General features: G+C 40.5%; 1 protein-coding gene across 2 annotated transcripts in view; it reads right to left on the reverse strand.

Moving 5' to 3' along the window:
- The window catches only part of LOC107098104 (neurogenic locus notch homolog protein 1-like), a 47,350-nt gene extending 28,198 nt beyond the window's left edge, over positions 1-19,152 (reverse strand). The window contains exons 1-4 of one of the 2 annotated variants that reach the window (XM_015395569.1): positions 18,895-19,151; positions 17,963-18,044; positions 1,209-1,471; positions 779-1,117 (exon numbers count right to left, since the gene is read on the reverse strand). In XM_015395569.1, coding sequence (XP_015251055.1) covers positions 779-1,117; positions 1,209-1,471; positions 17,963-18,044; positions 18,895-18,955 — 745 coding nt within the window. In that variant the 5' untranslated portion in view covers positions 18,956-19,151. Of the gene's footprint in view, positions 1-778; positions 1,118-1,208; positions 1,472-17,962; positions 18,045-18,894 lie in introns of both variants that reach the window. The other variant, XM_015395570.1, reaches the window with a different exon arrangement.
- Positions 19,153-24,197: the final 5,045 nt, after the last annotated feature.

The following is a 24,197-nucleotide window of genomic DNA, read 5'->3' on the forward strand; positions in this document are numbered from 1 at the left end:
GGATGGATGGATGGATGGATGGATGGATGGATGGATGGATGGATGGATGGATGGATGGATGGATGGATGTTATAAAATCTGAACTTCCACAAAGCATTCTTTTTCCAGGAAAAATAGTAGCAATGCTTTACCAGTGATGCATTAAATTGCCCAAACTAGGCTCAAATGTATACGGGAAACTTGAAACAATTCAGCTTTAAGATGTAAATTCTCCAGCTAACCTTAACCATCAATTTTAGACTTTTGAAATAACAAAAGATAATGCTGAGATGATATGAAGAGTTGCCCAAATATTGTGCACAAACGTCTGAACTGACTGGTAAGAAAAAGAATAAACAAGTCAGCTTGTGTGACGGTGATGGGCTGTTGTGCAGGACTGAGCTTTCCTTCATTCCACCCTGTGAAACGGATGTTGTCCTTTGGGCCATTTCCTTACGATACGCTTCCGAAGCTTTCCTGCCCCAGCTTGGTTCACACACGAAGGCTTGTGTGTATTCACAAGCAGGACAGAGAGTAAGCAGGAAAAACCAAGCCTTAGATGACATCATTGGCTAACGCGCAGCAAGCAGTCCTAATCATTTTAATTCCCATTTATGTTAGAAAAGAATTCTAAAGCAAGGCACGTATATGATGCAGGCCATTTTGCAAACTGCCTGTTCATTTACCATTTTTCTTGGTTTTAACTTTTGTTGTTTTTTTTCTTTAAAAGTTAAAAACTGACATTGAAGTAGACTTCAATTTCGTTAAGTGACCCCATCAGCAAAATTTCTAAAGTTACCTGGCACGCAGGAACATTCGTAGTCGGTTTCTCCCCTCGGGCTGCAGGTACCTCCATTCAGGCAGGGCGAGGGGTTGCATGGAAGGTAGCGGTTCTCGCAGTGCTTCCCTGTATACTCTGGAGGACACTGGCATCTGTAGCCCCCGACCTCATTGATGCATATCCCGTCATTTTTGCACCGTGGTGGGACGGCGTCACACTCGTTGACATCCTGTTTGCAGGTTTGTCCAAAGAAGAATGGGGTGCATCTGCAGATGAAGGTGGAATCAACTGGAGTGCAATCCCCGCCGTTGGCACAGGGATTGGAGGCGCATGGGTCGGCTGTTGCACAGTCTTTTCCTGAGAGCAAATAGGAGAGTATACAGAGTCTAAGCTGTGCAGAATTAGTACATAACAAGTTGAAAAAAACGAAAAAGCTCATGGCTTTTACCTGTCCACCCAGGTGGGCATCGGCACCTGTACCTCTGCGGACCGTCTGGCTCACAGGTACCTCCTTTGTGACACGGCGAGCTGAGACAAGCGATATTGATGGGTGTCATGCAGCGACGGTCGGTGTAGCCAATTCTGCAGGTGCAGTTGAAATCCACCGTGTTTCCCTTGGAGACGGCACGACATGTGCCTCCATTCATGCATGGCCCGTTGTTGCATGGGTCATGAAACTGGCACCTGCTCCCAACGTATCCATCTCGGCATCTGGACATAGCAGCATGTTTGGTCAGTGGCGAATATCGATGATATGATTTAAGTTGGTGTTTCTCTGTTTTAATTTTGACTCTCTTAATGGTGAAATATAGGCTTTGATCTGACTCAATTGAGAATATGCCTCCTTAAAACCTTTTTTGTATGTTGTAAAGCTAAGAGACATTAAGATATTAGAAATATCTGAAATTAGTTAAATGATGAAGATAATAAGCAACTGCTCAGGAGAACAAGAGTAAGCTTTACCACATTATTATCACTAACACAAATACCCCAAAACGTCAAACATTTTATATAGAAGGGGAGTGCCCACATATAAAGGGAGAGAGGAAGAATTCATGTTTGAAGCTCATAGATAAAGGAAAGCATTCTGAAAGTGCAACACACTCTAATGTAGGCAATAAAAGCTATTTGCTACCAGCCTTTGCTGTGATATCAAGAATAAATGTACAAAGAGGGATTTACTATGAGAGGAAAAATTCTATGTAAAATACACACTTGTTCCCCAAGCTGTATCAGTCACCCATTTTAAAAAGTCAAGATGACAAGGAGTGATATTTGTAGGACTGATCATTAGATATGCAAAAATCAATTAGCCAGTAAACATAATTGACCAACCATCCCTTGATTAGCTTTAACGAGCAATCAACCAGTTGTTTACTAAAGGCTCTGATCATGAGAAAATTAATGAGAAAATTAAGCTAAATAAGAGGCAACAGCTCTTTCGTGAAGTGTATTTTGGTTTTTGGTTTTTCATCCACTTTTGCAGGATTGTAAGCAAGAGGCAGGACACAAATCTGACATTTTTCTAAGAATCGGATCAATGTTCTTATTAGAAAATCACGTTTTGACTAATTTCCATTTGATCTTCCACTCCAAATTTGGAGTGTATTGTTTTATTACTGCATTCCGTCAGGCATGGTGCTATATGATCGAACCAACCAGAACCTAAAAATCAGGACAAACTTCACACATTATGCTATAAATGAGAGCAATCTTTCAACATTGCTTTATTTTCAGCTTGATAAAAAAAGAAAAACTTGATAAATATGTAAATTGTCATTCTGTATTGTTCTCATCAGCTTATACATTATCATAAGTCATTATTTATCTTTTTATTTACTTCTTTTACAACATGTATCTTTATTGGATATTAAAGTACTTATATTCCTTAATTATCTACCCCTACAAATTAATCTTGGTTCCCTTTTTTACCAGTCTACATAAATCAGTGGGATCTGGATAAATAGTAGTATGTGTTGCACCTGTATTGGTCTACATTTGAACAACTGACAAACATGAATTTCAAGAAAATCTAAAATCAGAGCCGAAATCAAATATAAGCTCATAGTGATAAACTAATAAGCTGAGTCTCTTAGTGAGTACTAATTGTCTATTGCATTTGAAAGGTTTGCAGCATAACTTAAGTCAGTCTGAGAGGGAGGAAATTATTGAATTGCAAAACATCTATCATACTCTTCATAGAAATAATCACCACTAGAAAAACATTTAATCAGCAGCTTGTGTAGGTCAGCAAATATCTAACCTTCCATTAATTGATTTTTCTCATAAAATTAGCGTAAAAAAAGGCTTGGTTGGATCAGAATGGCTTTCCATAGTCTTTATCCACCCAGTAAAGACTAATGCCTTGAACAAGCAAAGATCCCTCCACAGTGAGCAACTGTGCTTATAAATCAACCATTGGAGCAAAAAAGATCCTACCTCACAGCAACACTTCCATGAGAAAGTATGCTATAAAAGACACATCCATCTTTCTACCATCACCCCCAGTGAACAATGAGTTAGACCCTGTAAAACGGGGAGAGGTGGGGGGGACCAAACTCCTGTGATGTTTCTCAAAGGTTGTGTCTGAGTCATAAACATCACTTGGACCCCAGCGAACAAACGCCTGCAGACAGAGGAGCCAATCACAGAGGCACATTCACACATTTAAAAGTACAATGAGTGGAGCCGTGGTCCCCAGAGGATGCACACGGCTCAACAAAAGGGCCACACACCTAAAGTTGGAGTGAGCAGCATCATTAAAAGCAGCGGGATGATACACTGGGACTTTTCAAGGAATCTTATTTTTATTCAGGTGAGCAGTTGCAATAAAATGCAAATCTTACAACTTTTTAGAAACATCCCAAAGTTTGACAAAAGAACTGGAACACATTGCATTTTTAAAAAGGTAAATGATAACAGGTCTGTGAGTACACTGACATTGGACACCTTTACAGCCCCAATACTGCAGTCAGTATTTAGCAGTGGTTTTAACAAAACAGGCCTCCCAAGTCTTAATCCAAACAAACAAACTGCATCAAAAACATCTGCAATATTTCAGATCTTGTGCAAAATCTTTCTTCAAAAGAATCTTCAAAAACTGACATGGTAGAGAATCAGCCATCTTGGCACCACCGAGCATCTCAGGGATGAAATGTGCTCAGTCTGATCCTTTGTCAGCACTCATTCATCCTGAGGACAAGGCTGTGCAACAGAGTCTGAGCTATGAGCCAACATTATGGAGACTTCAAAGCACTACACCACCACCCCAGTGCTCTTATTCATTCCTGCCCCATGAGGATTTGCCCCAGCATCAGACAGGCAATGAAAGAAGTCTGTCAGTATTAAAGGAAATGTATCGAAATTTCTACTGACTTTTTCATATTAAAACACAATTTTTCTTTGAATAGTGTGTGAGTTCAGTCTCTCGCAGACACAATATCATGGAAAAAAACATCCTGTCTGAGCAACATTCCCACGACATCAAAACCCAAACCCTCTAACATACCTGACTAAAGCCAGCGAGGGTGTTAGCCCCCACAGGGCTAACACCCTCGCTGGGGCCACGTCCCCAAACATTCCCAGAGAGACCAGCACCTTTGTGTGTGTGTGGGGACCGAGCTGTGGCCCCTCTGAGGGGACAGTTGTGTGTTTACACAGCGTCCCCCTCTCAGGGGATTATATAGCCTTCGGACTATGACAAGGAAAAGAAAACATCACATGCTTGGCTCCCTGCAACCTAAACAGTAGCGGCCAGTGGTGGCATTTCAACGTGCAGAAATGGAGAAGCAGGACATTGTCTGACAATTGCTGATTGACTTAAACGAGGAGATCAAAGACAAGTCAAATGTCACCAAAGCAGCAAAAAACGTTGGTTACATCCATTGGAAGCTGACAAATGTAGGTGTTAAAACTGCCTAGGTGTTGTAATACTTACCCCATAACAGTGGTGTGGTGAAGACAAGAGGCATCTGTGTGGTCAGATGACAATGCAGCAAAACATTTAAGAGTAAAAACCACAATAAACTGAATAGCTTCTGAAACAAAGATTCCAAAACACAAAGGTAACTCTAAAGTCTACCATTGTTGTTTATGTTAGGGCATCTGTGATTAGGGCTGCAAAGTCTATGTTGGCTTGCATGCTCAAACATGCTAGTTTGTAGCCACTCATGGGGATAGTGGTGTTGTAGCCAAGACCACACCAACCGAGACCGAGTACCAAGACAATGCCGAGACCGTTAGAGGCCAAGATCAAGACTCGGTCTCTGGCTCTAAATGTCTTAGTCACTGCCTCTAAAGGTCCTGGTCTTGGCCTTTAAACGTCTTGGTCTTGTCGCTGTCTCCGTACATCTCTGTCTTGGTTACTACAATACTAGACTAGTGGAAGGGGTGTCAAAACGGAAGCACCTTTGGGATGAGGCTTTAAAGATTTTTCCTTAGCATTTTCCTTCGCACAGGGAAAGAACATTCCTTCGCACAGGGAAAGGACATTCAATGCATTTCAGTAAGTCTCTACCTCAAGTGGAGACATTTAGGTATCATGGCGTGTTATTATTGTTCCATCTTACCAACAGTTATGTTGGTATAATGGAGCAAGAGACAGACAGATAGATTTAGGCCTTATCTGCAGCAATATGGGAGCTGTTCCAGAGCTAAGACAAAAAGCATCAGTTTGTCTGTCTTCAGCCAAAACCTCTAATATAGTAAGAGAGATATGGATCCTGACTAAAGGAACAACAACCCTGATTAAAATAGGACAGAATTTATCTCACTTGGTGGGTAGTAGCACTTGACCTTAGAGGAAGGAGCTCTAAAATTGTTTGACACTCATATGGTTCAAGTACCAATGGAGCATTGTTTTAAGTAGACAACAACATTTTGTATTGTTGCTAACTGCAGTATACCCATCTACTGGCCTCACACAGATGAATCGGAAGTCATCAAATCTGCAACTGTGATGCTGTTATGTAGGGTGACCAAACGTCCATATTTCCTGGGACATATCCGTATTTCACGTCCTGTCCCGGGCGTCCCGGGTTTTTTTTAGAAAGTGAGGAAATGTCCTGATTTCACTGCGCACGACGCTGCGTGTGACGTAATCCCTGAGCCGCGTCAGTGCGGGCAGCCCTGTTCTTAATCGGAGGCTCTTGCTCTGTTCGAAAACCTGGGCTGCATCCTCCAAGGACGTGGTCTACCTAGACTGGTTTTCCCAAATGAAAATATGGTCACCCTACTGTTATGTAAAGATGGATGTAAATCTCGAAATTTCGGACATTGTTGTATCTTTATCAAAAATAATTGAGAAAAGTCCTGAAGGGAAAAGGTGGTAAATCCTAGAACTAGCTAAGTTTTCCTGAAAAAGTGTCATGCAATTGTTTTTATTGTGCAATCTGCCTTTGATTATACAAACTGTATTATCATCAGATAGATGTCTGAGCAAAATAGTCCAATGATCACAAAATCAAATTTCCCACGGTCCAACAGTAATGACAAGTTGGTTGAATATTCTAAGAGATACTGATCTTCCAGGATGTTTATGATCTGTCAGTATAGGGGGGATCAGAAAGTTTAAAGAACCTTAGACAATCTCAGATACAATCTTTACAATTTTACATCAGAAACATGTCAAATTCTTTCACATATTCAGTTTCATTAAAAAAGTTGCTGCATCTTTGCTACATAGGGAAGGGAAGGGGTTGCTCTGTTTCTAGGGTGGGAGGGAGGGCAGTCCGGTTAAACCCCAGCGGTGGCGAGTGCTTGAGTCGTGAGGCGCCACACGAGCTTGCTGGAAAAAGGCCGCTGGGAGCAGGTGCGCATGTTAATGAGGAGACAGCAGCTGCTGCCCCGGCCAACACTACCCTATCCAACACTCCCTCCCCTTTTCGTCTCCCATATCTGCAGCCTTTCTGCCTCCTTCCTCCATCAAGGCATCCTGTCCCACTACTTTTTCAGCAAGGCAACAGGAAAATGCTGAGCAATGCAAGAAAAAAAACATCTTAAAAAAGTGTTCTATTACACTTTTTATATCAAATAGGAATTTGATCAAAGCTGCATGTTTCTGACAGGTTGGAGGAAATTATGCACATCATGAGTCTGACATTCTTTGCAGTGTCGGCATGTGAATGGCCTTCTTCTCTCCTGTGTCCTTTCAAGCGAAAGGAGGAACAAGAGGGGAAGAGAAAGAAGAAGGAGCATAAGTGGGTCTGTTGCCAACCCCCCAACCTTCACCCTCAACTCCCAATTCAAACCTCACTCCAGGCACAGGCATATTCAGCTGTTACACCTCCTCTTTTCCCTCATTTCCCTCTTCTTTCTCCTCTCATCTTTGTATGAACCCCCCTCTTCTCCTAAACTGGCCCACACTGCTGGTTCCACTTCCTGAACAGTTGTTGGCATCCAGTTCTTCACCTCAGTGCACCGTCTTTCCCTCCAAAACCAGTTCAACCCACTTTTGTCTAACTGCCTCTTTTCATGGTGAGACATCCCTCTCAGATTTATAACTGATTCTAAATGCCCTCTGAGACTTTCCCCAAACTGACTCCAAATGGATCGTATACTTCTCTCCAAGTGTTTGGGGCCAAGAGTGAGCAAGACCAAAGCTCAAAATCCAAAACACACACAAACAGAGAGACAGACAAAAGAGTCTGGACGAAAAGGCAACTGGAACAAGCTTGGTTGGGCTCTCAAAAAGAGAAAAGGGAAGCTGGTGGTGAAGGAGTTTTTACTCTCAAGACTCTCCTGATTTTTAATCTGAATAGAAGCAGCTGCTCATCATGGGTCCATGAAAAAAAATAAAAATTCTAAGAGGCTTTGAAACTTTGCAAAGTAGCCCAGTATCTCACACAAGGCCTAGAAGACAAACATAAAGACCCCACGCCCTTACGCTGATTGATGCCCTGCACAAACACACTTCATCGGAGGTGTTAACCACAGGTCAACTGTAGCACACGCTGGGCAAAGAATTCAAACAATTTGTTTTTTAACTTGACAAAACCCCTTGTAACTAAAAGGCCTTTACATTCATAAAATCAACTGCTTCCATGGGGTCTAAAATGCATAAAAAAAAAAAAACGTGGATAAAAAATAGATATTCAGAGACTTCTTTATTGATGCTTTTCTGTGTTCAAAGCAAACAGAGCCAAGCAGCTGCTTCAACAAGTGAAATCTGGTGGCCTGCAGAGCTGTGTAATCTCAACAGCAGCAGGTAAACCAGGCAGCTGGAAAGGTAAATAAAGAAGACATGAAAAGAAAGGAACAAATCAGAAGCTGAGCAAATATCAGGTGTTTGGAGGTATAGTGTAACTTCAGGACAGCAGTGGAATTATCTCTGCTGTAAGGACGATACTGTTATTATCTCCTCTGTCATCCCTGCCCCGGCAGCACTCATTGTTCTCTGCGCTCACTTCTCGCTCATCGCTTCTTCTAATGCTCCCGCAGTAGCCGGTGGCAACGGGTCTGCTCCACCGACGGGACGCACGACAGCGCCGGGGCGGCGGCTCGAGCCTGCAGCAGATGTTGTGGTGACATCTGACCTTGAGCCAGGCGTCACTCTAAAGGGGTTTTCCTGACTGTCGGGCCAATCTGCCATCTGCCATCTTTCTGAGGTCACATGCAGATGGAGAGATGTAATATGTGGGCTACACATGTGCACTGTACACAAATAAAACCCTGGAGTGAGTACACAAATTCAGGCAGCTGCCTGGAGCTCACTTTGAATGCCTTCTAAGAGGCTTAGTGAATTAGGTTATTTATTTATTCAATTATTGTGCCATGTAAAGCTCTGTGAGACACAAAGTCATGTTTGGTCACATTTAAAAAAAAAGTTCATTTTTACCATAATCATCAATAAAGTAAAAAAAAAAGACCATAGAACAAAAATGAACTGGTTGTTATTCTATCAACTGTAATGATGCCACTTTTTTATTTAATCAAAACCTTGCAAAAGGAGGTGTGAAAGAAATGGAAAAAAACAAGCTCAACCAAACACCTTACTGAATAATGTATGTTGTTTAGAATTTAATTCGATTTTACAAGCTGAAAGTTTACAGAAAACATTATTTAACTAATTATGTAACTATTATTTAAGTAAGGCAATGGTTTCCCTGGAACATTTCTTAAATGTTCAAGCCTACTAGATACTATTATTTTACTGTTTGCTTATGGGTTTTTCAAAACAGATATATTATCCTGAGCCTTTTCGATCAAACAAAACAGTTGGGTAGAAATAAAATAATATACAGGAGTTAAAAATGATTGATTTCAAGACTGCTGAAAACTACAATGAAGCTGTTCCCAAGATATGTGTTTCTTTAACTTTAAAGGCACACTATGCAACATTTTTCAGTTAATTAATGTGTTCCATAACGTTATGGATGAATAAATGATTCATTTCAGGTTGAACAAAGGTATTCTCGGCCGCCCTGGTGGTCTGTGGGGGAAATACCGCACTTGCAATTGCAGGAGCACCGACCCGCACCCACAGGCTCAGAAGTCTCGTGAGAGTCAGTCTTGCTTTACGGCGAGAACTGCTACACCCCCCAGTTAAAAGCATGCTCATTGCTAGCACAGTGGCGATCTTTGTGCAGTTATGCTACGTTCACATCGGACGCAGCAAAATCGCGTCTGCTGCTTCATTTTTGCTGCTTGTACCAGTTAGTTCTGACGCGCGGCTGAAGCAGCTTTGCTGCTCTGGCTGCGCGGTGCAAAAGTGTGTCTGACGCACTTTGGGCGGAGCTTCACTATCCTTTCTCTGCCTTGCAGCTATATTTGCTGTGATCAGTGGGAATAAACTAGTTTTAATATGTGTTTAAGTCAGAAAATACACCTGAAAACGTAATCAGTGCCGTCAGTTCATTCAGATTATTATCCTGCCTGTCGGAGCCGCTCAGACCCCCACATACCAGCGGTGCGCCGACAGTAGGGATCCCTTCATCAGCAGCCTCTGGCCTGGTCGCCTCCTCGCGGTTCACCACGGCAGCTGGTAGGTGTTTTTCATCTAAATAATCCAAACTGCATATTCTGCCGGCAGATTTCTGCATTTTAAGTTAATTTAGGCGTCAAAAAACTGTTTAAGAGGAGTGATCATCAGCGCTGTGTCTCTCTCCCTGCGTCAGATGCTTAAACGCGCCCGATGCGCTGCTTCAGCTGCTCAGACGTGCTGCGCCTGCTGCTCAAAACGCGCCGCGGGACCTTTTGCTGTGCCTTGACGTTACGTTGCATGTAAACTCGCTGCTTCTGTCGCGCCAGCTGCGGTGTGAACGCAGCATTAGTCATTCTTTGCGTTCGCCTGTCTGCTAAGCTCAAAACAACCGCGCCTGGCTTGACGGAGAAACCAGGAGAACAGCTGTGCATATTTACGACAGTGCACTTTTACTTTCGCCCTCTGGGGGGAGCCTCGCTGGAAAATCAACACCGGTTGCATAGTGTACCTTTAAATGCATCAAAAAGAGTCAGCTGAGTTTTTATTGACTTATGGACAAAACATTTATGAAAAGTTTTAAAGCCATGTATTTTTACATGGCTTTTAAAAATGTGGCTGTTTGGAAATTAAAGTAACAGGTGTTAAAAACCTGAATGTAGGCTGAGTACCTGAACAAAATGACTTGAAAAACTAAATAGCTAATATTAGTTCACTATACCTGCAAAGCTTAAATGTGAGCAGAATATCAAGGAAGTTATAGTATAATGTAGAAACTGAGATTTTTCTGTGATGTCTTAGACGCCGTGATCTGGGAGTCAAACTGGGTTAGTGGACCATGTTTGTACCTCTGACTTCCCCTCTCTTCATCCTGTCTGTCCCCCACCACCACCCCACTGCTTCTCATTTCCTGGCCGTTTGCTTCTGTGCCTTGCCTAAGTCCCCTTTAGTCTTGTCTGATCTGTTTTAAAAGCTTTGCCCAAAGGGAGAGGGGGCCTCTCCTCCCGGTCTTTCTCCTCCTTTTCTTGCCCTCTCCTGAGCTTTCCCAGCAGCTTGTGTCATGGCTAACAACAGTGTAAATTTAACTACCACAAGAGGAGAAATTTGTCAGTGGAAAATACATTGAGAATTAGCTTCCAACTCACAATCTGGCTCTTTTGGGATAAAAATACCCTACCCAGTAGAACTAATTCTGCTACAAAATCCATGGTTGTTGTTTTTGGTGGAACTGAAACCAAAGTTACCACTGAATCCCAACTGGCCGCAGAAATTACAGGACCCTCCAGTGCTTGCCCTCTCCTTATGTTCATCACTCTTTTCCTTCCTCTGTAATCGTACAGGAGAGCTGACCTGGCCGGCCCACATCTGGCAGCCTTCATTAGTGACCCTGTGAGTTTTGGAGCAATGTGGATGCAGCCCATGGGAAAGAACCAGCTCTCCCCAGGGACCAAACACTTAGCTTATGTGTGTGTGTGTGTGTGTGTGTGTGAGAGTAAGTGTTTTTTGAGGGACTGAGTTGTTTTAATGACCTCTGCTACAGCCTGCTTTACGAGGCTGGGAACCACTTATAGGTTTTCCGGGACTCCGAAGGTGCAAATGACAAAGAACCCTCAGGTTGTACGTGTAGCAGAAAAAAAATCCCATCATTAATCCTGCCTATGCTAGATTATCCTATTCTGTTCTTTTGTGTATATAAATCATTTACTTGTTTATACATTGGCACATAATCAGATATTTCTGTCTACATGCAAGTTTGCCTATTATCCACATCTGATTTATTTACATAATCAATACGTTCTAAAAACTTTTAGCTGTTTCGGTTCCCAATGTTGCTATTCTTGGTTTTGAATTGGGTGCTCAAATATATAACCTACAAAATGACCTAAAAAAATCATTAATGCCAGACTGTTTGATTATTTCAACAGAAACCTGTGGCAAACATTTAACAGATAAATACACATGGTATTAAAGCTCCAATTGCAAGATTCAAGCATTGAAAAAAAGAATGGTGAGGAGAAAAAGGGGGGCAAAGTTAAGACATCAGCCAGAGTCAAAATGAGAATCTTCACTAGAACACTTCTGACACTGCCTTCAATACTTCATTGTGTCACACATTCCTTTACAACAAATAGTTTTCATTTACTATAGGAAAAAAATAATAGACTGGAAACTAAGTTAAAACCACTTAAATACTTACAATATAAAATAAACCATTATATTACCCAGTGCATTTTTTATAGATCGGAAAATTAATTAAAAGATCATAATTTGATAGGATTGTTTAAAAAAAACAGTGACCTGATGCGCTACTCGGACTCGTCTATCTGGAAACCAAACAAGTAGAAGAGGAATATGAAGCTCACTACAGTGAAATGCGCTGCCTTGGCAATTTGTGCAATTATGTTTGCTGAAAGCCCTAAAAAGAAAATGTGACAATATATTTGGGCAAAGACATGGCTGGCCAAATGTGGCTACTACAGTCTGTCAATTTTACAGAAAGAACTCAATTTCACTCACAGCCTCGCCATGCTTCTGTGTTTTCATCTGAGAGGAAAAGGAAGAAGATTCCTTGTTTGCGTATGCCCACTGATCGATTTGCCCATGACAGTCGACTGAATTTCAAACATATTTGAGTTTCTTCCGACCTCATGATTCCTGATTGGGAGGTGGTGGTGAGAGGCTAATAGCCCCTCGTTATCCCCTTTACACTACACGACACAGGACGCACGATCAGGCAGTAAGTTGGCCCGGTCTGAAAATTCGGCATAACTGGAAAATTGGCCCCAAAAGGGCAAAAAATCATACAATGTATGCCCCGCTTTAACTGCAATATAGTTAAGTTAAACAAACAAGCTTCAACAATTGTACTTGTACTCATAGTATTCCACTTATTAGGGAATTGGTTGTGGGACCATTAGCCTTAGCAGACTTCCAGACTTCCCTCTCCCCAGACACCTCCTCCAGTTCCTCGTGGGGAGGTCTGAGGCGTTCCAGAGTCAGCTGAGAGACAACCATCCCCTAGGCTTCAAGGCAGGTGTTCATTGTGCATTCAAAACAGATTTCCCAACCATCTCAGCTGACTCTTCTCAATGTGGAGGAAAACAGACTCTAATCTGAGACTTGGGATCTCCTAACCCCTAAGCTTGTATTTGAAATCTCAGTGTTTTGGTCCTGATCTAGATTTCATGAACATAAGCAAGCTTAGAGAGGTAGACCAACTGGTAAATGGAGAGCTTTATCTTTTGGCTTAGCTCAATATTCACAACAACACAGTGATGGAATGTCTACATTAAAGCAGCAGCAGCTGCACAATTCAGTCTATCAATTGTGAACAGGATCCCAAGAGACTTGAATTCCTCCACTTGAGGCAGGAACTCTGATATGAAGAGAACAAGCCACATTTTTCCAGTCAAGAACCATGGAGTCAGAATAGGAGAGGCTTCACACATTCAACTGCAAACTGCCACTGTGCACTTTGTAGGTCTTGGCAGTAGGAAGCCAATCTGCTTGTTCCCCAAACCAGACCCCCTCCAGCCCTTGTCTGCACCTAGAAGTCCTGCCCATAAAGGGGACAGAAAACAGCCCTACTAAAGTCCAACATGCTTTGAAAACAGGTTGAACTTAACACAGGGAATGCAGACCAAACTCCTGCCCCCCTAGAACAGTAGCTTGGATGGCCCTTAGGAAAGGGGTACTAGCTCAAGACTCCTAGAGTACCCACCACAGGGCATGATGAGGGACACAGCTGAATGCGTTCTCCAGGTCTACAAAGCATATATGGACCAGTAGGGCAAACTCCCATGAACACTTTAGCACCCTGTAAGGGTGCTAGCCCAGCGTTCCACAGCTGTAACACTAATAATTAAGAAATTATTTGACCATTTGGCCCCTAGCCTATTTCAAAGTTCCTGTGTGGACTGTTAATGTGATTTATAAACAATAAGGATAATATGTAGTACTGATTTATACCACCTTGTAAAACCAGAGCTGTTGTTTAACCTACAGTCTATTTCCATAAAAAAGCCATCTTATCTCCTTCTCCTAAATATTCAGCAAAGCCTTTCTGCGTCCGGCAGTGAGAGTGACTCAAAGCTTAAGGCACACCTGGCAGACATCGTCAATCTGTTTTTGTGTGGAGTTCAATGGGCAAAAACCACAAGTAATCATGGGTATTACGGAGCACGCTGCTGCGCTGATGAGTGGATAGCCCACATGGTTATTATGCTTCAACCCACAAGCAGGTGGTCTGGCAGAAGGCAAATAATAGAAAAGAGGAAGTGTGGTTTGAAATACGCAAAGGGCCTTTGTTTCTCACACACACATACACACCCTCATGCAGACTGTCAGTGACTGCGATCAAAGTTTATGTGATTTGTCTTGGCATATGCCAAACACAGAGGCTCAAATGTCTACTGTGCAGGGATTCTCTAGAACCATGTTGTTCTCTCAGGTAGAAAACCCCTCTCAACAGCCAAAGGGAACCTAACACTGGCAGCGGCGGCCATATAAAAGAGTTACACTATGTGCTTCTGCTTGTGTGATGATATGATCAGATACGGCACCTTTTCTTCCCTCAAGCCACTCTGAGACTGCTTCCTGACTCTGAATAGGAGCGCATGGGTGGGAGTAAAGGACGTGAGGGGGGAGTTAAGATAGACTCATCTGACTGGGGCAAACAGGGTTGCCATTGAAGAATGCTCAGAACTAGAGGGACAAGGGCTCACTTTCATTGAGGTAAATGAATACTGTAGCAGAGACACATACCAGAAAGGAATTAATGGCTCTGATTGTTATCTGAGAAAAAACTTGATAAAACCCCTAAAAAGTAGACAGGTTTTCAGCAGCAAGATTCAAGCTCTAATGTTTTTAAATCTTTAATGGCTGTGTTTCTGCTGGATACCTCAGATCTAAACTTAGAGATGCCAAAAAAGAAAAAAAAAATAGATACGGCTGCTATACACTCCCGCACCCACAGGTATTTTAACTGTTAAATATTCTATTAAAATTTGGGGTAAATGTTTTCAGTTTGCTGACATTTTAAACAAGTGTCAGATTAAGTACTTTGAGTTGGCCACGATAGATGCTTTCAAACAGGTCAACTAAGGTAGACTTATGCAACTGAAAACTCCAGTGTCAGTTGTTGACACACAGTCACTTGCAAAACGCTTGAAGTAATCCTAGATTTTAAACTAAACTGGTGATACATTTCTTTCTGTGAACACTTGCAATCACTTCCAGTTCCGAAGCTATTTTCTTCACAGTAACTTTTTTTTTTTTACTGCTACTTAATGTTGAATTATGAATCACCCCGCCATAGAAAGGCCCCTAGGCTCCTCTAAGGATAAGTCTTAATTATGTCATAACATAACAGGAATTTTAACAAAGAACCTGATTTAAATTCAGACAGTCATTGAAGCTCACCTTTTTCACAGAGGTTCTCTGAAAATGGCCAAGGGTTGTAAGAGAAAAAGTGTCTATTAAGTGCATCAGGGAAAAAAAGGCCTCAGAAGAGGCAGATATATCCCAAAATGCTTTTCGCGGAGAGCTCTCCATGCAAACATTTTGGGTTTTGCTGTCACAGCAGCCTGCTGACCCAATAGGCTGTCACTACCTGACAGCAGCGACTAATAACAAAGATGGCGCAGGCACTGTGCAGTGGAGGAGGATTTATGAGACCAACAGGGAGCAAAAACCACTGATCATCTGTCCGAACGGTGAGTTAACAGAGTTCGCTATAAAGTCTACTATATAGTCCCCGCTCTTTATAGTGATTGAGGGATTTAGGGGTTAGAGCAGATGTTCAGTTACAGGGTTGTTCATGTGCATTTTTGGAGTGGAGAGCATGGGTCTTTTGAAAAATTTGCCAAAATCCTCCACAATACCTCTAATCCTTAAATAGAACAATAAATCAAGCATTCCTCCTGATAGTGTTTACTTAGTCCTTTTAGAGGAAGTTTAGTACAGGGGTGCGATAAATAGACAGACTTGTTGTGCACCAACACCACCTGTGGTAATATAATACGCAGTACCTTATAAACCTTTCTATCTCACCAGTATCAGTATTAGAAAGGCCGCATACTCACAAAATCCATCATCTTAACAGAGAAACCAGAATAGTTCAGCAGCTTTAGCTCTTCCTTTAGTTTGTTCTCAGTGCCACTTGTGTCTCATTCCTCTTGGCACCAAATATTTTTTAGCGCTTTGTCACACTTCATCCTGGACTTTTCCTCCTTCTTTTCCCACCACCACTCGATGATCCTTTCAAGCTTGGTTTCACTGTTTCACCTAGTGATATAATAAATAGTGATGGCTCTTCTTTGTCACTCATTGAGAGCCTATATCGCCAAAATTATTGTTGCGTTAAATACATAATAATGTAGGTCCCACTTAAACAAACCATTGGGTTAAGATTCTGGTACCGGTTCAAATGGAGTTAGAGAAAATGTTAAGAAGGTTATCTACTACCTGAAGATATAACCTGACTGAAAGTTTTTAACAGACTCTGACTGTAATAGTCCTGAGCTACCGCTTTAAATCTGACCTGCTTTGCAGCTCTGCTGTCTTTTTTTGATTTTGCATCTCTTAAATATAAGATTTTCAGGTGATTCTTATTAGCTAAGGCTTTTTCGGGCCAAGAACGTCATCCTACATTCTTCCTTTTTGGAACACCAAAAATGGGCTTTCAGATTCCACTGCAGGTAATTTAAAAATATGAGACAAAATAGTCATAAAGCATTCAAAACAAGAAACATTACTTTTTGTAGCAGCTTTAAATAAAGATAAAGAATGCAGCCGCTAGAAAATAAAAATAAAAGGTTTACTTTATGAAGATCAAGAGATTAACTTCTGTTAAAAATGACAAAAGTTGAACTTTTATTTTTCAAGCAATCCTATCCTCACCAGGTCACATCACTCTGCAATCTACACAGTGCCAACAGAGGTATGTGATCTCTCAGCAGCCTCCTTCCTGGCCCTCCATCGAATCGCCCTGACGTCTCTCATCTCCATGGACAGAAAGAAGGTTTGCTCTGAAGCTCTTTGATTTGGGTCATCCATTGTACTACTGGAATCTGCAAGATATTATTACTGGTATGAACTGCTTCCCCTCAGTTCACACCTTCAGAACTCATTGATGATGGGCTGTTTAAAATAAAATCCTCTACAATTCTCCACTTTGGAATTAGTAATCCTCAAGAAAACTAAAGCGGGGTTGAAAACAGGTGAATGAACTTTAGTGCTGGTTCATTTTTGAACATATGTAGTATTCCAACTCTGATGACCTGTCTAAGCTTTGGCAACCCTTAAACTTTTTGCTGATTATCCATTGCCACAGTAACAACCAGCACGAAAAGAGTGCAACTCTGAAAAACACAATCACTGGCTTGGCCTTGTGTGCCTGCTCGAAACCAACCCAATGCCCACCTCCATGTAAAATTGGAGACGTCTGAGGAGTGGGACAGTGCAGGGGCACAATGATGGCTTTGTGGCCCAGTGAGGAGGAGGTGGGGTGTGTGTGAGAGATGAGTGAATACATGAGCAGGCCAAATTAAGATGTGGCGGGGGTCCAAGATGACTGCCCACTTGTTGCTGTCCGAAGCTTTGACCTGGCCGACTCAGTCATTCCAGCAGTGAGACAATCTGACTGCTGCGGCTCAAACCGGCATTGGAATTTAAACAAGAAAGCAAGAAAAGGTGTAAGCCTACAGGTTTACCCTTAAACTTATTAATCACAGCCTTTTCTGAAATCTTTTATAGATTATAAAATGTGTAGCCATATGTCTTGGGCAATCAGAGAGGGTGAGGAGGGGACAAAATCCCCAGAGAAGGGTGTGTGGCGGAGGGGGCGGCAAAAGGACGGGGTTTGAGGGTCTCTCTGGGAAGCCTCACCCAGATTAGTCACACAGAATTAATCGCAGAGGAGAACAATAGTCGCCGGGCTTCTGGCAAACCCAGCTGTCGCTGAGTGAAAGAAAAGAAAAACAAGATTTAGGGCCGAAGAGTTTGGCTGGAGAGACGGCAGAATGTGGCGGCAGTAACACATACCCAAACACCGTACCTCACGGTGACCCCCTGGCCTCACCAAGGGTCCACCACTCATTTCTCTCTACATCCTCCGACCATTTGCCACCCAGAAATAGATCCAGCAGAGTGAGCGCTGACTGTTTCATCTCCCTCACACGCAAACCCCAAAAATCTCTGAGTCATTGCAGACTCCACAATCCCACTGTGCAGGAATTTGTCACAACTTGCAGATTCACAAGACATGGGGCAGATGTTGAACTTACTTGCATTCTCCATTGCCATCCGGAGTTGATTCACACTTCCCCTGGTTCAAACATGACTCTGTGGGCATGGAGCATCTTAGACCTGCAAAAGCAACATTTTAACACAAATGTACTTTGCAATACATCCTAAAGGTTCTGAGCTTGTGGCAAAGCAGCAGAAACAACCATGATATATTTTCTTCTCAGACTTGAATCAGGAACTGCAAAAGTATTCCCTCTTAAATGAGAAGTCCACCTGCAACTCTTGATAACTGAGATTCAGTTCTGTGGGATATAGAGGAACTTGCTAGTAGTTTGGCAACAGAATGCTCTAATATGCTGCTTAAAAGCATTTAAAAGAAATATGAGAAGAAATACTAAATCCAAACTGCACACTGCAAAAATGATCCAAAAATGTCTTAAATTAATGTATTTACCCTTAATTTGAGCAGGTAAATAAGATGATTGGCCAAGGGAAGTAGTATTTTAACTGTTAAAATAAAATGATTAGATTATATGCACTTAAAATAAGACAATGCAATTGTTTTTTCTTATTTTAAATGTAAATTGTGTCTCACTTAACTCCTTTCTTCAAGAAAAATCCACTTATTTTAAGAAAAAAATGACTTATTGAGATTTACATTTTTTTGCAGTGCAGAGGCTAATAGGCTTTTTTTCTTTCCTTTCTGTTTGCTGGATAAATGTACAACCACCTGAGGCAAATTAAAAAACATAAAATTATCCAGAAGAAATTAATTTAAAGAAAAAAAAAGAAAAATGCAATTCATATTAAAATAAATAAACATATCAGAAAGTAAACTTGCAAAAGTTTTAAAAAGTTCCTTCAGTTGACAAGAAAGTTTCATATATATATAAATATATAAAGTTTAGCTCATATAAAACTCTTCCAGTTTTGTTTTTAAGCAGTGTTAAGAAACTTCTCCCCCACTCACCTCGCGTTATTCCTATCAGCGACAACAGGAAAGTTAGTTTCACTAACAAAAAAATATGCATTCCTTCTGGTTTAAAAAGATTTTACAAATCCACGTGGGTTTTTTCATAGATCCGATATTATGTCTTCCTTGTTAAGGAAAAAAGGCTGCCTGTTTCAGTTCATCCAAGAGTAGATCCACAGAGTTTAGCAGAAGTGAAGCGGACTCCGGGCATGAGACGTTGTCACTTCAGGACCAGACTGGGAAATGATTGGAAGGACGCAGGTCTCCATCCGCTGCGCTGCGCTGCGCTCTGAAGGGGCGTTTTTCTTCCATAGTCACATAGTTGTTCCCCAGACAGGCACAAGCTGTGCAGCTTGATGGAGAGATAACAGGGAGTTTGTTTTTCTGTCCCCCAGCGGTTTTCCCACCTAGTAAATGGTTAATTAGCTCACACTTGTGGAACATCAGCCCCAAAGGTTCTCCTCAGGATGTTTGAAACTGAGCTGCAAGCTTTTCCAATATTCTGAATAAAAGCGTTAAAACATCACCTTCTCACAGGATTTTAATATCCAATAAAGTTTTAAAAAAGTAGTTTAGTTTCACATTAGAAATACCTTTATTGTCCCAAGGTGCAGAGGCGTAGCCAGAAATTTGTTATAAGGGTTGACGAAAATGGATAGGCACCAGAACATCAGGGTCAATCTACACTGTTCCAACTGGAAAATTAAGGAACAAAACATCCACATTTTCTAAATAAAGACAAACTATACTTTCATACAGCCTTTGCTAACAAATAGACGCATATATTCAATAGCGTTAGACACAACAATAGGCCCGTAAGCAACATGCTGTAGACAACCGACCTGAAATTTGCACACACATACACACTTCACAACATATTCTCATTATCAGTTCGTATGAAATCGTACGAAAAGTTATGCACACTATTTCATACGTTTCAAAAAACCAGATCAGTGCGCATGCGCAGGCAGACAGACAAAAAAAGCAGATCCGCGGACGGACGTAAAACTGGCAAAAACAGTGCAATAATCACTTATTCATGTCTCTAACTACGTTGCTTGCTGTTTTATATCTTAGGGTTAGGGTCAGGGTTAGGGCTAATTGTATTTTAAATTCTATGTTCTTGAATGTTGTGTAAGATGTGCATGCCCATACGACGAAAAAAACGTCCAAAACGTACGAAATTACGGTGCATAACTTTTCGTACGATTTCATACGAACTCATAATGAGAATACACTGCACTTCATCATTTCATCATTCTTCACCTTCACTAGACATGGATATCATTTTGTGTATTCTGCTGTAAAATGAGTTACCTTGAGTTTCACCACCTCCTCCTCACCCAAGCTATCTCCATTCATCTCCTGGTCGCAATCTTTACTTACTGTGGCAACAACGTCCACCTCTCCCTCTTTGGTTCTTTGAAAGAACATGTTTATTTTGGGAAGTTTTTTCTGTTCTTCCAGCAGCTTTTCTTTGCTTTTTCTTTTCTGGAATCCGCTTACGTACCTTTTTTTGGTATCCATTGTCGCTAACACATTGTACGTAACGGTTACGGTTTTGATCTACGCTCTGGGTTACCCATAATTCCAAGTCGTATTGTAAAAAATAAAATACTTGAATACATTGTTTTTTAAGATCTTTATGGTGGTTTGAAACATATTATATGAGTGTATTTTTTACCAACTGTCTAATGAACTACACACAGTTGTTAACAGAGGGAAAATGGTAGGGTTGGCCACAGGGGTGGCCAATGATTGCTTAAGGGTGGCCATGGCCACGCCTGGCCCCCCATCTTGCTCCGCCACTGCCAAGGTGATCAAACAAGGCACAAGCTATACATTTGTGTTCTTATATTTTAGAATAATATTGGCAACTCCGTTTTTTTAGGCAGATAAATGCCATTGAAAGCTGTTTTTTTGTAAAAAAGAAAAATAAATAAATAAAAAAAAAATATATATATATATATATATATATATATATATATATATATATATATATATATATATATATATATATATCACAAAAGGTACATTTGGGATAGCTGTGTCACATTCTTAAGTTGTTTGGGTTTGTTTTTCCTCTGTCATGTTATAGCTTTTTCTTGTTTAGAATAGAATAGAATAGAATAGAATAGAATAGAATAGAATAGAATAGAATAGAATAGAATAGAATAGAAAAGAAAATTCTAGTATCACAATGGGAAAATCACGGTGTAACAGCGGCAAAGTGACAGGTGTTATAGTAAAAGGGTCCCACACGTATAGACGTTAAAAAAAATGAAAAATTATTGAAGAAAAGTTTTAAAAAAGTTAAAAACACAAATGCAAGTAAGGTAAAGTAAGACCAAAAATAAGCTTTGAATAGAAGTACCGTGCTGTCACAAAAAAAGAATAGATCACCAAAATATACAGGCATGCACATTTTTTAAGTTAATAGTTATTAGGTGTTTTATAAATAAAATTGAATTTGAACTTAATAGGAGTTGTAGTACTTGTATCATGCCATTGAGTGGTGGGCAACAGAAGTAAAGAACCAACAAAAAGGAGAGGGGTAGAAACAATAAGGCAGCAGAGGAAAAAAGTTTTGTTTTTGTTCTTTTTTTGTGGAACAGGAAGCAACAATGAATGTTTTGTTATAAAATCCAAACTCAACTGAAAAGCCACCACACTTCTGTAGTCCACCATTGTTGGTGTTTTTGTGTCACTGCATGTAGTAAGGGATGTGCACGAGGATATCCAGACAGATCAGCTGCAAGGGATGGCTTTAAACTTTACCAGTCTGGAAGCAGATAAGAAATGTTGGTTTCATGGCTGCTCCATATGAATACGACCCTTGATTCAACCGAGAAGATTAGACTTGACCGAACTGTTAACACGTTAACTATTAAAAGATGCAGAGGAGAGTTAAAAAAAACTGTAACAAGTCTAATTATTGAAGAGATTTTAGTAAGTAAGAGAACATTTCTAATTAAGGAACAACACAATATTTTGCGGGCTGATAAATGAATAATGATTCCTTTCGGTGTTCAGGTCCTCAGATAATTTGTCAATAAACCTCAGACAGTGAGTTCAAGCCACACTGAAGTAACACATGTTTCCAGCTATGTTGTCAGTACTATTTATTGTGCCGCAGGGAAAAAAGGATCAGTTTAAAAACATTAAAATATTGTAACAGATCACATTTCCCTGTGCCAAAGAGGAATCCCTCTTAAGTTTGGTGGTTTTAACAAGGCAGCGACCCCAAACATAAGTAACGGAACTGTCAACTTTCCAGCCCTAAAACATTTATATTATAGTACTACAGAGTAGCCAGGATGTTTAGTCGAACTTTTTCCAACTAAAAAAAATGTGAATGAGCCCAAAATGTTATTTCTAAGGCAAACCAAGAATGCAGAGGAACTTTGGAATGTGACCCAGTGATCCAGGGCTGGAATATCAGTTCACAGGTGCCAGAAGTTGGCTGACTCCATGAAACACAGATGTGAAGCAAACCCAGTGGTTGTACCACTAAATATTAGTTCAATGCTCCACAGGAAATTTTCAAACTTCAAGAATATTTTTGATAAAGTACATTTCTAAGTTTATACCAAACTAACTAAATATTCATTTCGCCCTGACTCCTTCCTGTATTAACATGTTTACTGTTGCATTTGAATGTAACTATAAAGACAAAAAACAGAAACTCTGATTAATATTTAATGCAACTTTATATAGCTTAATGTAAAAGAAAAAAATTACGAAATTGTCAGTTGTTATTGTTTTTCATGAAGCTCTTAAAAGTTCCTGCTGCCCTTTTACTTCTCCTTAAAATGTGTAGAAAATTACAGTCATGTATTATTTTATTTTTTTGTGGTTTAGATTTAAAAAAATATTTTATTTATCTTAATTAACCATTTTGTTATTGTTGTGAAAAATGTCCTACAAATAAAATACACTCACTGACTTATCTATTAATTATGGATATTTTTTTTCATCTGCCTATAATGTTCACCCAACCATTATATGTGTTGGAACTTTAATCAGTAAATGCTCTTGCTTATTACTCCAATAAAAAGTACCAACATAACAAAAAGGAAGCAGAGTTTATCTGAGCATATAGGTTCAGTAAACAAATCTTCACTGAATTTGAATCCACCTCTCATCAACACAATCTTTTGTTTGAACGCATTTCTTTAAATCTCTCTCATGCATTCTGACAAGTGTTGGGAAGGCAACTTATCAGCAGTCAGGATCTTTAGCACTGATAAATGCATGCTGACAGCGTCGAAAATAAGTTTCAATCAGCAGGTTTACAGAGTCAGCAGAAGCAGGAGCACATTCCCATCAGGTGGTGTGTGAACAGAGACTGAGGAGACTCACACAGGTAAAAGTCATTAGACCAGTAACGCTGATAAATGTACATTACAATTTGTTGGACAAATCTTCTAGTGCAGACTACATCTGTTTGATATAAACTCTGTAGTCACTGCGCTGATTTGTTCAAGTGTGCCTTCTTACATTGGAAATCAAATAAACCTAGCCAAGTTGCTACTTAATTATCATGTGATTTTACAGAAAAAGCTAAAAATATCAATTAGTAGGCAGATACTCAGAAATTATCACTGGTTCTGACTTTCACCCTCCAGGACCTCTATGGGTCAAGAAAGGGTTAAGGGGACAGATAACATCTCTGCAGACTCCACACATTCTGGACACAACCTTCATTAGTAAAAATAAGCCTCCACAGAGAGATGTTTTTTCCTAAGCCACACTCCAATAGCATGTTATTTCTTAGTTTTATTAGAATTGTCAGGAGCAGAATTCGGATGAAAAAGATTAATCCAATACAAATATGGAATAAAGCTGGAACATAAATAAAATTGAAAAAAAAAGCAACATTGTGATTCCTCTCCAGATGCCCCGTAAATATTTTGTGTATGAGTGTACTGTATACAGGACATACGATGGGATGAAGGTCAGAGCTACCAGCTACCACTGCAGCTATGGCACTACTCCTTAGATGCAGCGAGGATGCAGAGTTTGGTTTGGTGTGGCAGAATGATGATGAGGTGGGGAAATTATCAGCTGATGAGAAGTGCAGCTGACAGAAGAAAACTGAAAATGTATGTCCCAATAAAGATGCCGTTATTTTAATGATAAAAAATATTCCGACTAAAGCTCTAGCAATGACTAAAAGTCATGTAGTTATTTTGTTAAATGTGTCTCTAAGCAAAACTTTGTGTGACACTGTATCACCCATACAAATGAGACTTGAGTATTATTTTGCACAGGGGGGACGTCTTCTTAAAGGTATAGTG

This window comes from Cyprinodon variegatus, unplaced genomic scaffold (assembly GCF_000732505.1).
Source record: "Cyprinodon variegatus isolate N-32 unplaced genomic scaffold, C_variegatus-1.0 Scaffold746, whole genome shotgun sequence".
Lineage (NCBI taxonomy): Eukaryota > Metazoa > Chordata > Actinopteri > Cyprinodontiformes > Cyprinodontidae > Cyprinodon > Cyprinodon variegatus.